Below are 13864 nucleotides of genomic sequence, written 5' to 3'. Positions count from 1 at the left end.
GTAGAAGATTATATGAGGAAATTAAAAAAAACAGTGACCAGTGCAAACTACGTGTGGAATGAAAAGAAACCTTTTATTATTTTAATGCATAATTTGTAAGTTGAGGCTCCTTAGGGCAAGCACTCTCAGTTGTTTACCTAATATTTGATGGGAATTTCACAAAGTAGACAAGTCATTATTGCAGTAATTCACCCTTTTGGCGAAAACGTGCGTTCATTCAACCGCAAATAATTGCCCAGCAAAGATATTAGTTGCATACATTCTCTAAATGCGAGGTTATTCGTAAACTGTGGATACCCGATGGCCTATTTCAGAGAAGAGGATTTTGAAAGAAAGTCATCTTTTTCGACGGCCAATTTTTGTGCGGCTGAGTGTACACCATAGGAGTTTTTATTTTATTTTGTTAGTGATGGAGAGGTGCAAATGTAATAAAACACGCTTAAGTATGTGCTTAACTAATAAAGGTATTCGTAGTAAATAATTGTTTGAATCTCTTTATCGTTCAAACACAGTCAATTTTTAAACTTTAAAGTCTCATTTTCTCAGTATCGCTAAAGCTTTCGTATGTTATTGTTGTCATGTTGGAGACAAAAAAATTGTATAAAAGCATATTTTAATGGTTTTATCCGTTCAGCAAGTATAATTTACATGTTTGTGTACATAATGCCGAATTACTTAGTGTTTGCTCATTTTGCACTTACCTTCCTTTGAAATATTTTGTGGTTAAATGAATTTTGAAAGTACGGAAACGGGTTTCACGAGCAGCATGTTGTCAAAATAAAAAGGACAAAAGAATGTCAAGAACCTAGACACTATCCTCTAAGGAAATTTAGGACAGTATTCAATTATTTATGAGTCACATTTCCAAGTTTTTATATCATATTTTGGTATATTTAGAGTATAAATCTGTCTTTCCTTCTAAATCTGTTTACTGTCCAGGGTTGGTTTTTCCCTCGCAATCAGCGAGGGATCCCACCTCTACCGCCTCAAGGCCAGTATCCTGGAGCGAGAGCCTTTGAGTCGTGGGGATACAACTCGGATGGAGGACCAGTACCTCGCCCAAGCGGTCTCACCTGCTAAACTGAACAGGAGCCTTGTAGAGGGATGGGAAGATTGGAAGGGATAGACAAGGAAGAGGGAAGTAAGCGGCCGAGCCCATTCCGGCATTTGCCTGAAGGTGAAGTGGGGAACCACGGACAACCACTTTGAGGATAGCTGAAGTGGGAATCGAACCCATCTCTACTTAGTTGACCTCCCGAGGCTGAGTGGACCCTGTTCCAGACCTCATACCACTTTTCAAATTCCGTGGTAAAGCCGTGAATCGAACCCGGGCCTCCGGCGGTTGCAGCTTATCACACTAACCACTACACCACAGAGGCGAACTTCGGCAATAATTATAATTTACATATTTGTGCTCATAATGTTTGCGCTTGGTTATTTTGCACTTAATTTCCTCTGATATATTTTGTGGTTTAAATGACTTTTGAAAGTAATGGGACCGAGCTCGATAGCTGCAGTCGCTTAAGTGCGGCCAGTATCCAGTATTCGGGAGATAGTAGGTTCGAACCGCACTGTCGGCAGCCCTGAAAATGGTTTTCCGTGGTTTCCCATTTTCACACCAGGCAAATGCTGGGGCTGTACCTTAATTGAGGCCACGGCCGCTTCCTTCCCACTCCTAGCCCTTTCCTATCCCATCGTCGCCGTAAGACCTATCTGTGTCGGTGCGACGTAAAACAACTAGCAAAAAAAAAGGTAATGGGTTTCACAAGCAGTACGTTGTCAAAATACAAGGGACAAAAGAATGTCGAGAACGCAGACACTTTTCTCTAAGTAAATTTAGGAAAATATTTAATTTTTTATGAGTCACATTTCTAATATTTTGTCATATCCTGATATTTTCAGAATATACGTGCGGAGATATTTCCAGAGTTTTTAGGACACACAAATCCGAGCTTTACTAAGATATGAACGTTGTCAAGAAAATACTTTCCCCTTAACCATGAGTTTGTACTATTCACGATTCTAATAATTACCACAGTTGGCTTGTATATGTGCACATACGTTTGTTTGAAAGTGAAAAAGTAATCCGAAGCAGAATGTATATCGACAACCGTAGGTTTCACCATGCTTAGATTTCTCACTGTTAAACCAGTCACCGTTACTTGAATTGACAACGCCTTCATACTCCTCAAGGCTGAATGTTCACTATGGTCCATTAGGAAAGCATCATAATGCTCTACTATTTCTGTAAGCTCTGCCGTGGGCTAGCAATCTGATCAACTTCTCATGGTAAGAAGTAAAGTGATCCTAGCATGCAGTGACCGGCAAGGACTCAGTCCGTTATAAAACCCGACCACCGGAATCAGCTGGACATCAGACGTCGCAGCAACATGGATCAGTCAACGGTAAGTGAACAGTATTATTTCACGCAACTTGTATCTTTTCTTTCCCTTTGTCGGGCTCCTTGGCCGGATGATCAGCATATCGGTCTTCGGTTCAGAGGGCCTCGGGTTCGATTCCCGGCCGAGCCGAGATATGCATTTTAGCCGCACATGGTTAATTCTTTTACCTCAGAGACTGTGAGTTTGTGGTCGTATAACATCCAACTCTTCATTTACACACAATACATCATACTACCAACCACCACAAAAACACGTGAAATAGAGAATATATGTACTGCGTACGGTTGGTATCAGAAAGAGCACCCGGCCGTGAATCTGGGCTTAATCCAAATATACTACCCACCCCGAGCAATTGGAAAAAGATCGGGAAGGAAGCAAATAAAGAATCAATCTTTCTTTCTTTCTTTCTTTCTTTCTTTCTTTCTTTCTTTCTTTCTTTCTTTCTTTCTTTCTTTGCCACTTTTCACACATTCTGGTAGGGCTGCAGGTTAGATAAGTGTCACAAATTTAGACTTGATTCTTGGACCTTCTTGTTCTTGTTTGTTTTACGTTGCACGTAGACAGCAAGCAATGGTATGTTAGTAAACGGGGTTAAAAGTCAGGTTGTGAGTTTCCCAAAGAGGAAAAGTCCCCCTCAGTTTCCCTTACTGCGTTGAAGGGGTGAAATTTCCTCATAGGGATCACTGTAAGGGCCTAAGTGTTAATATACGGAAAGATCTTCATCGGGGTAATCACACAAACGGAATTGTAAATAAAGGATATAGAACTCTGCACTTGGTTATGCAAGTTGCTTTACGTCGCACCGACACAAATAGGTCTTATGGCGACGATGGGACAGGAAAGGGCTAGAAGTGGGAAGGAAACGGCTGGGGCTTATTTAAGGTGTGAAAATGGGAAACTACGGAAAACCATCTTCAGGGCTGCCGACAGTGGGGTTCGAACCCACTATCTTCCGAATACTGGATACTGGCCGCACTTAAGCGACTGCAGCATTCGAGCTCGGTGCACTTGATTATGGGGGTATTTAGAGGTTGTAGTAAGGATGTAAAAGAGAGGGCATATAAGTCTCTGGTAAGGCCACAATTAGGGTGTTTTGGTTTGTTTTGTTCTTACGATTTTGCTTTACGTCGCACCGACACAGATAGGTCTTATGGCGACGGTGGGATAGGAAAGGCCCAGGAGTGGGAAGGAAGTGGTCATGACCTTAATTAAGGTCCAGCACCAGTATTTGCCTGGTGTGAAAATGGGAAAGTATGGAAAGCCATCTTCAAGGCTGCCGACAGTGGGATTCGAAGCCACTACCTCCCGCACGCAAGCTCACAGCTGCACGCCACTACCCGCATGGAAACTCGCCCGGTCAAATTAGAGTTTGGTTCCAGTGTATGGGACCCTCACGGGGATTACTTGATTCGAGAAATGGAAAAAGAAATCCATAGAAAAGCAGCTTGGTTTGTTCTGGGTGATTTCCGACAAAAGGGTAGCGTTACGAAAATGTTGCAAACTTTGGGCTGGGAAGACTTGGGAGAAAGGAGACGAGCTGCTCGACTAAGTGGTATGTTCCGAGCTGTAAGTAGAGAGATGGCGTGGAATGACATAAGTAGACGAATAAGTCTGATTGTTTTTAAAAGTGGATGGCGTGGAATGACATTAGTAGACGAATAAGTTTGAGTAGCGTGTTTAAAAGTAGAAAAGATCACAATATGAAGATAAAGTTGGATTTCAAGAGAACAAATTGGGGCAAATATTCGTTTATAGGTAGAGGAGTTAGGGATTGGAATATTTTACCAAGGGAGATGTTCGATAAATTTTCTAATTTTTTGAAATTACTTAAGAAAAGACAATAGGCAACCTGCCACCTGTGCGACTGTCCTAAATTCAGATGTGGTGACTGATTGATTGACAGGGACGATGGAAGAGGAAAGGAAGCGACTGTGACATTAATTGAAGTTCAGCACCATCATTTGCCTGGCGTGAAAATGGGAAACCATGTGGTCCAGTTTTACTACCAAATTCCCCTCCTAACATCAACCTATGTAGGGAGATGTAATAATGATTACGAGTTTATGGTTGGCAGCGTGGTGCGTTGTATCTGAAGCAGGGTTCTGTACTAAGAAAAATACAAGCATTCAGTCCAGAGACATAGAAATTAACCAGACGCAACTAAAATCCAAAGACCGGCCGGGAATCAATCCTGGGGCCCTCAGAACCGAAACCCGCTATGTTGATCATTCAGCAAAGAAACCAGACACATTTATATAAATAGAATCATTCCCGTCGGTACTTGTGTCTCTGTTTAGCTTCTGTAATGGGAAAATTGTCAGACATATTTAACCAAACTTCACGTCCAACTCCGTAGTAAACAGATTATGTTTGCCTTTGGTCCAAGGGATCACAGGTTCGATTCCCGACAATGGTCGGTAATAACCTTCACTGGTTATTTCCTCTGGCGCAGTGACTGGATATTTGTGCCGTCAATATTAAAATTTCATCCTAGCTCGGAATCCATCCACACACACGAGCAGGTCGCCCATGGGTGTCAACTCGAAAGAACTGCACCAGCCCCTCTGGAGGCCACACGCCAGTTAAAATAACCAAGCTTCACATTTAGAATCACAAAACAGACTGGGGAGTCACAGGAAGATTCAAGGGATAACTTAACTTTCTTTTCTTTTTGTAAGTCGAACTAACAAGTATAGGTTTCCAGCGGCGCTGGAACTATAGGAAGGGCGTTTTCAAGCACAGCTCCAGCATTTGGCTGGTATGAAAATAGGAAACCGTGGAGAAACAATCATCAGGGCTGCCGATAGTGCGGTTCGAACACACCGACTCCCTAATACAAGCTAATAGAAGTATCCCGCGGCGGCCAAGACGTGAAAATCGCGTTTACGTCAAACGGCCCGTCGATAACGATTATGTTTCGCTAGTTGCAACATAAAACGATGTATAGGGTAATAAATATTATTAACTGAATCTGTTCGTTAGTTTCCCACACTCATGAAAGTAACGCCTGCGAAGTAATGGTAGCCTAACATTGATAGTAGCAATAACAATATGATAATAATACATAATAATATAATATATATGTAGTTATATTATTATTTATTTTATTTTACACTTTATGTCCTACATTGGACCACTCTAGTCAATTATACAAAAGATTTCTTGATTCCTTATCAGCCCAATATTCTTTTCATTTTGAGAGATGATGCCTTCCTTTGTTCTGTTGAAAATACCCTCCCATTAGATCTTTTACTGATCGTTGTCTGTAGCCTGGTTTGTGTGTCTCTTGATGTACCTTAATTTTTTGTTTTGTTTTTGAGATCGTCTGTTGTTATCTGTAGTTCTTTAATATCCTCCCTAATTTCCGTGATCCATTTAATCTTGGTCTTGTTATTCCATTAGTTTTCAATTATTCTTCTGCTAATTCTGGTGCCAAGTGTTCTGATAAGATGTCCAAAGAATGATATGCCGGTATGGTTTTTCCTAATCGTGCTCGATACTGGTTCAATTTCCTTACAAACGGTTTCATTTGATGCTATTCTCCATTGTCCATTAAATAATAATAATAATAATAATAATAATAATAATAATAATAATAATAATAATAATAATAATAATAATAATAATAATAATAATAAAACTTCAGCATCAGTAGCAGTGGAAAGAGGAAGAGGAAATATAATTAAAATACCCGTAAATTTTATTACAATAACTACTTAGAAAAAGACCCCCCCCCCAATTCTCACTCCTCCTTGACGAAATCGCGTATGAAACGAGCAAAAGACCCAAGGGGGCATTTTCATTAAGTGTTTTGAATAAACACAATAACTACGTTTCAAAGGAATTGTTTTCACTAAAATAGCCTCAAAGGTGAATACATTAATTTTCAAATTTATCAATCAATCAATCAATCAATCAATCAATCAATACTGATCTGCATTTAGGGCAGTCGCCCAGTGGCAGATTCCGTATGTTTTGTTTTCCTAGCCTCTTCTTAAATGATTGCAAAAAAACTGGAAATTTATTGAACATCTTCCTTGGTAAGTTATTCCAGTCTCTCCCCTAGAAGCTCTGCACTACGACGGCCTAAGTTTGCAATAACCCTCTGTAATAAGAAAGCAAGAGTTGACCAAGGAAGGTTGGATAGAAAATGTGAAAGTGAGTAGCTTAGCACATATATGTGTAATAATAATAATAATAATAATAATAATAATAATAATAATAATAATAATAATAATAATAATAATAATAGTTTAATAATAATAATTATTATTATTATTATGATTATTATTCTACTGCTTTTCCCACATCTGTGGGGTCGCCAGTGATTTAGTTGGAACAAAATATTTACAGGAACTCACCTTATTAATTCAGCAATTTCCAAATGGACTCTTATTGGGTGTCAAAATGTTTCTGACAAGTTGTTTCATCAGCTGAACATCTCCCCTTTAGTAGCCATGACTTGACATATGGTTGTGGGTTAAATATATGCACAGGAGGTCTAATGCTGCTTATGAAAATAAGACCGCTTGATCTTGTAACCAGCAGCCTATTTCTCTTTTCGGTGAGGATCTCATCATGGTACTGAAAGCTCTTTCAGCTTCTGTTGAAGAGATGGGAATGTTCTGTACAGTCTTGATTAAAGGAATCAGCTCCACTGGAATTTCCTTGGTCACGACATACTTTCTAAAAACATTAATGTACCTCATCTAGTCTGACACGTGGAAAAATTCACAAAGGTTGCCAACACTCTCATCACCATAGCAGATAGCCAAAGTAGAAGTGGAGGGCCAATTATTTTTGTATAGTACCTTTCAATCACTGATAACTTTTGTCATTCTCTCATGTCTCTGCTGACTAAAGCTGGAACCAAGATGAGATGATGTGGGCACATTTTCTATAAGCCTGTTGTTTAAATTGTTCACAAGACTTCTGCAAAACTTCTTTCTGTCAATTTTTGCAACTTTTTTTAAGAATCATGTAATCCTATGTTACTAAAATTTTTGTTTTCTGCTGCTTTAAGAACTGTTCTGTAGTATTGTCCAGAAGCTGAGTTACACATAGATTCAAACAGTTTTATAGTGCGCTTGATTGCATTTCGAGCCTCTGTCAGACTTGCCTCTCTTTTCTGCAACTCTAATGTCAAATCAGCTAACTCAACAAGAGTACACCCATGACGTTTAAGCGCTATGTATAGATACATAATTGCAATATTTTCTAGGAAGTCCACATACGTTAACATACTATCTAGACCGTGGAATTTTGCCCTTTCTTGGGAGTCTCTCTGGTGGTCATTTTTGGCCTCACTAAAATGTTTTACTAGTGCACTATAGTTTTCCCAGACAGCTTTTACAGTTCTCTGGCTCGATACTACCCATCTCATTGTACGGTAAATATTTTGGATTCACTTGGATTCACACAAACATAACAAGTGGAAGAAGGTTGTTGTGCTCACTTCCCGCTCTCCGAATCCAGTAGCAATGTAGCCAACCTTAGAGAACCAGAAAACCGCCCAGGAGTGTAAAACCGTAAGGTTCGATATTAATCCGCTAGAGTTTAACGTTTCAGCGCTATGTATAGATTATAAGATTTTCTTACTGAATGTAAAAATCTTACGTCATTCTAAAGCGGGAAAATATTTTCCGGAACGACGTTCCGGCCCAACTAAACCACTGGGGGGTCGCGGGTGCGAACTGTGTTGCACAAGTGGATTTAACCCTGTTTCACAGCCGGATGCTCTTCCTAACGCCAACCCTATATGGAGGGATGTAATCACTATTGCATGTTTCTGTGGTGGTTTATAGTGTAGAGTGTTGTATGAATACAACCTGTGTCTGAAAAGTTCGGTGAATGGTCTCATGAAATAAAGACAACGTAAGTTACACACAAAACTCCTTTACTGGCCTTCAAAGTAATCTCCGTTAGCTACAACACACTTTTGACATCGACTGTAAAGCTGCTGGAAGCTGGCAGCAAACGCTTCTTTTGGAATCTCTCGGAGAACCCTTGTCACGCATTGTTGGATACCTGCTACACTGTCAAAACGGTGGCCTTTCAGGGCTGATTTAAGACGGGGCGGGGGGGGGAACAAAAAATCTGCCGGCGCCAAATCCGGAGAATACGGAGGGTGTGAAAGAAAAATCACCTGGCGTTCAGCGAGAAAATGGGTCATGTGGATCGCGGTGTGCGAGCGGGCATTGTCGTGGAGGAGCTTCCACTGTCCACTCCGGTACAGTTCAGGCCGAACCCGTCTGATGCGTTGGAATAGCCGTTTCAAAACTCCCTCGTAGAATTGCGTGTTGACAGTTGTACCCTAGGGTACAAATTCATGATGAATGACACCATTGCTGTCGAAAAAAGGCGATCAGCATTGTCTTATCTTAGACTTTGTACGCCGACTTTTCTCGGGAGGCGGAGAAGACGCTGAACACCACGCCATTTACTGTCTCTTGGTCTCCGGATCATACTGGTAGCACCACGACTCGTCTGCTGTAATGATGGTTTTCAACACCTCCGGATTTTGGTCACAAACGTCAATGAAATCTCCCGACGTTTCCATCCGAGTTTGCTTCTGCTCGTCTGTCAAGTTGTGCGGTACAAACCGGGCACATATCTTCCGCTTTTTCAAATGTTCATGAACAATGGTCCTTACACTGTCCTTGCCTACACCCACTTCATCTGCTATCATTCGTAAGGACAGTCGCCGATCATTCGCAAGCATCTGTCGCACTCGTTCGATGTTGTCTGAAGATGTGCTTGTGGTTGGTCGACCCGAACGCGCCTCATCCTCTACACCTTCCTTTCCATCTCGAAAGCGTTTAAACCAGTCAAAAACGCACTTTGTACTCACTGCTTGAGCATGGTAAGCTTGCACTAACATTGCGTGTGTTTCCGTTGCCGTTTTGCCTAGGTGGAAGCAAAACTTCATGTTAACGCGTTGCTCCGGTTTGCACTCCATTGTGCAATGACGCGAGTCTTCACACTGACTCCGTGCGATGTGTTGCAGCGTTCAACTCCGTTAACTGTGTAGAGTTGACCGAAAGGGTCACTTGGTGTCATGTCTCGCAATGCGTATGCGCGAGCACATCGTCCGAACTAGCACGGTGTACAAACTAGGCGACCATTCACCGAACTTTCCAGACACAGGTTGTATGAAGAAGAAGAAAGTGTTGGGACAAACAAACACCTAGTCCCCGAGCCAGAAGAATTAATCAGAAGCGATTAAAATCCCTAGCCGGCCGGAAATCGAACCCGGGACCCCCTCAGCAGAAGACTTCAATGCTGACCATTCAGCCAATGAGTCGGATGATAATAATAATAATAATAATAATAATAATAATAATAATAATAATAATAATAATAATAATAATAATACAACTTGGCTTTACGTCGCACAGACACAAATAGGTCTTATGGCGACGATGGGATAGGAAAGGGCTCGGAGTAGGAAGGAAGCGGCCGTGGCCTTAATTAAGATACAGTCCCAGCATTTGCCTGGTGTGAAAATGGGAAACCAAGGAAAAGTATCTTCAGGACTGCCGACAGTGGGGTTCGAACCCACTATCTCCTGAAAACTGGATACTGGCCGCACTCAAGCGGTTGCAGCTATCAAGCTCAACTACTTTTATGGTTTTCGAAGTTGCACAGGTGCCAGAATTTAGTCCCTCAGGAGTTCTTTTACATGCCAGTAAATCTACCTACACGAGGCTGACAAATTTGAGCACCTTCAGATACCGCCGGAATGAGCCACGATCGAACCTGCCAACTTGGAATCAGAAAGTCAGTGCTCTACCGTCTGAACTACTCAGACCGACTCTCACCAAAAGACTTATCATAACAACACAGTTAGAAAATTGCACACACAAGCAGTATATGAAACTGATTGCAACTAAACGAGACAACAGCAGAAATGCGGCACAAAGTATTGAAAATCAGATAAACATTGCATGAATTCTAATAATGTTCTTGTCAACCACATTTTTGTCAGAACTAATATTTATCTCTTCTTTTCAGCTGTTCTGTTTTTGCCTGATCTCCCTCATGGTTGCTGACGGAGTAATTCTTCAGCCGCCTCAGTTATCTTCAATTCACAGTCGTCAGTTTCTGCAGAATCCTGTTCTACCTAGCTACCAACTGGTCATCCCCTATGCAGCTGCCCCTGTGCCTGAAGCAGTTGCTCCACGAGTTTCCAGTGCTGCATATGGTTCTCGTTCTACAGCTTACCAACGGCAACTCTTCTCAAATGGGAGAGGTCAGTTCTTTGTGGTCTTCCCACAAGCACCTCTAACAGCAGATGGATATACTATTCGCCAGGATGGTTACTTCAATCCTCAAGCTATTACCTATGATCAATCACGAAACTTACCAGTTCCAGACAATTCCTTTTTTTCAACGACTGCTGAAGTTCCTTTAAGACAGCAAACTATCCAACATGACTCTCCAAGGAATTATCAAGATGGCAATGAGTATGAGGACCAAGTTGTTTCACCTGGAGCACGTTTCATCCAGCCTGAAAGCCAAAGATACTCATCACAGCGAGTAAGTGAGACTGAAGTGGCCTTGCCTACTGCAAGGACATTCACTGAGAAACATCGATCCCCTGCCAGTAGGACTCACTCACAGAACCCATCTTACACAGTCAATGTTGTAAGTATCCATACAAACATAATATCAATATTATTATGATTAATCCTCTAGTCAAATCAGAGGGTACAGTGAGGTGGTGGTGGTGATTATAGTTTTAAGGTGTAATACAACCAAGCAGCCATCCTCCCTAACACTAATCAGGTTAAATAATGAAGAGGTCCTATCCTTTGAAGAATTAAGGTATTGGCAAAGGACAAGGAAGTGCAGCAGAGGGCATGAAAATGACACTCTTCGCCATATTCTTTCATGTTCACACATTTTTCTTTCTTTTGCTGATAACTTCATTTTTGAACGGTCAAACCTTCCCTTATGATCATTGTTAAGAGAGGTTAGTTGCTAAGTTGTACTTCCTCCTAAAACAATAAACTCCACCACCATTATGAATATTTCTATGAATTCAGAGGGATACATGGATCAAATTCCCATTAAACCTGCTAGTTGTCTTCAAAAATATTTTATGTATACTCCTTTGTAGCAATGTATCAGGAATTTCTTCATTCTGTGAGTATTTAGCCTAATAATTTGACCAGTTTTTATAAGCTAGATTTAGTTCAGATCCAAACTTGTATTATTTTACTATTGGCAGTTATTAATATGCCTATCTCCTAACTGTAAAATCAATACATTTTCATCTGTACCAATGAAAATTGTAATACCATCACTCATCATCAGATTTTTTTTTTTTTTAAACAGAGGTGGCCACAATGCCCAACTTCATCATTGCTGAAGACAATACAAATAAGTGTGTTTTGAAAATACAAATTCAAACATAGAATTAATATCATGGTATGTTGTAGTTCTAATGGCATTTGTAAGAAAAAATGAATTTAATATGTCATTGTATCTGATTTCAGGAGGGAAAAGACTATGGTTATGGTTACTCTGTGAGAGGTGATAATGAAGCTAGCAGGCAGTATGGAGCATTTCCTTCTGCAGGTCAACGAGAACGGTACTTTGACAACACAGTGACCCACTCTGGTCAAACAGGTACAGAGTAACCATGGAAACATACATTCAATTCTTCAAAGTTATGATTGAATAAAACGACCCCCGCAAGACAAAGAAAAGAGCTTATTCTTATTGTGATGAAAACTGAATTTTTTAAACTGATTTTGCTTAGATGAAACAATACTGGTTCTGTAATGCAATCGACATCAACTAATTACAGGGATGTAAATATAATTAGCATGTACCATAATTAGGTCAATAAAGAAAAGGAAACTGACTTACCTGTTTGATTTTCATTTAGTATAGTAGACAGTCTCTTGCTTATCATCATGCAAGGTGAGAGTGAAGGCGAATAAGGTCCCAAGAGAAGATCATCATCATCATGTCTAAAGAATCTCAAAGGCTTGTACAGATAATCTATATTTGAACTGTTTCAATTAGCATTTGATACAGTAAAGATCACCAACATGATAATGGCAATGTTCGCTCACACAAAGAAGAAGAAAATGTACACATTGAAACCATTACAATTTAAATTATCACTTGACTATGGTGACTTTAGGTACAGATGACTTGTCTCACCTCTGTAGGATCTTAGGGGCAATCTTGAGTGACATGCTATACTTGTTCAATTGTTAGTATTTCAGTCATAATAAGGAGACCTTCTTTTCCATTTGGACAAGAGATTCCACATACCCTATGGTTTACTAGGATCTAATTTAATTTGTCAAGGCATTAACAGTTTGTGCTGGCGTGCTCAGTTCACCCGGAAGAACAAGGGTTCAATTTACTGCCAGGAAGTAAAAATAATATAAAAAAACAAGATTTCCACTTCTTGAGAAGCAAATGGACCTGAGGGTCATGACCCTTCATCAATAATGAGTACCAGACTAATTTCTGGGGGCAAAGTCGGCCTAGCATATAGCTAACCACTCTATCCCATCTAGTGCAGAGGTTATGGAAAGTGGAAGCCTTTACGTTTCATACTTCCAAAAGCCTTCACAGCATATAAGGAGACGGCTTTGCTTTTTGCAGTTGCTAGGTTGATCAAATCCAGACACCTGTTCTCTGATGATGATGCTTGTTGTTTAAAGGGGCCTAACATTGAGATCATCAGCCCCTAATGGTACAAAATGAGATGAAATGTAATGACAATTTAAAAGTCCAAAATTCATCCACTGTCCAGAATTCAAAGTGTGATGATGAATGAATGGATGAATATGAATTTGAAATAATTAGCGGATCCAACTCACAATACTGAAAATTAAAATAATTCCAAAATAGATCCACTGACTAGAATTCAGAAAGACGACAATGAACAATGCTTATGAACATAAAACAATCAGTGGATCCAACCTGCAATGCCCCGCCTTCCCAGAAACTATCTTAAAACAATAGTATTATTGACCAAGGGACTGCTTCCAAAGCACAATCCTGAACTGATGATGCTTGTTGTCTGAATGGGTCCAAAACACAGGCCATCGGCCCCTCATTATGGTACTTATCATCAGTAAAGTAGAACCATGATATTTCTCATGTAGTGGTGCTAATCAAAAGTAAAGTAGACTCACAGTGTTCCATACATTATGGTACTACTTGCAAGTAATGTACATTTCACACGTAATGCAGACCTATGGTACTTTTATAGGCTTTTGGGCTTATGCAGTGTCAAGAAAAGGAAGCGGCCGTGGCCTTAATTAAGGTACCGCCCCAGCATTTGCCTGGTGTAAAAATGGGAAACCACGGAAAACCAGGGCTGCCGACAGTGGTATTCGAACCCACTAACTCCCAGCTGCAAGCTCACAGCTGCGTGCCCTTGACCGCAGGGCCAACTTGCCCGGTACAGATACTTTTCATTTGGTACTCAT

At 40.5% G+C, this 13864-nt stretch overlaps 1 protein-coding gene across 3 annotated transcripts in view; it reads left to right on the top strand.

Moving 5' to 3' along the window:
- Positions 1-12264, top strand: part of LOC136884448 (uncharacterized) — a 115826-nt gene extending 103562 nt beyond the window's left edge. For all 3 annotated transcript variants that reach the window (XM_068230201.1, XM_067156635.2, XM_067156651.2), the window contains 2 exons: positions 10416-11048; positions 11903-12264. In XM_068230201.1, coding sequence (XP_068086302.1) covers positions 10416-11048; positions 11903-12046 — 777 coding nt within the window. In that variant the 3' untranslated portion in view covers positions 12047-12264. The remainder of the gene's footprint in view (positions 1-10415; positions 11049-11902) is intronic.
- Positions 12265-13864: the final 1600 nt, after the last annotated feature.

The sequence above is a fragment of the Anabrus simplex genome, chromosome 1, assembly GCF_040414725.1.
Source record: "Anabrus simplex isolate iqAnaSimp1 chromosome 1, ASM4041472v1, whole genome shotgun sequence".
In the NCBI taxonomy this organism is placed as follows: domain Eukaryota; kingdom Metazoa; phylum Arthropoda; class Insecta; order Orthoptera; family Tettigoniidae; genus Anabrus; species Anabrus simplex.
The sequence above is the reverse complement of the archived record's forward strand: the minus strand, read 5'-3'. Positions and strand labels throughout refer to the sequence as shown.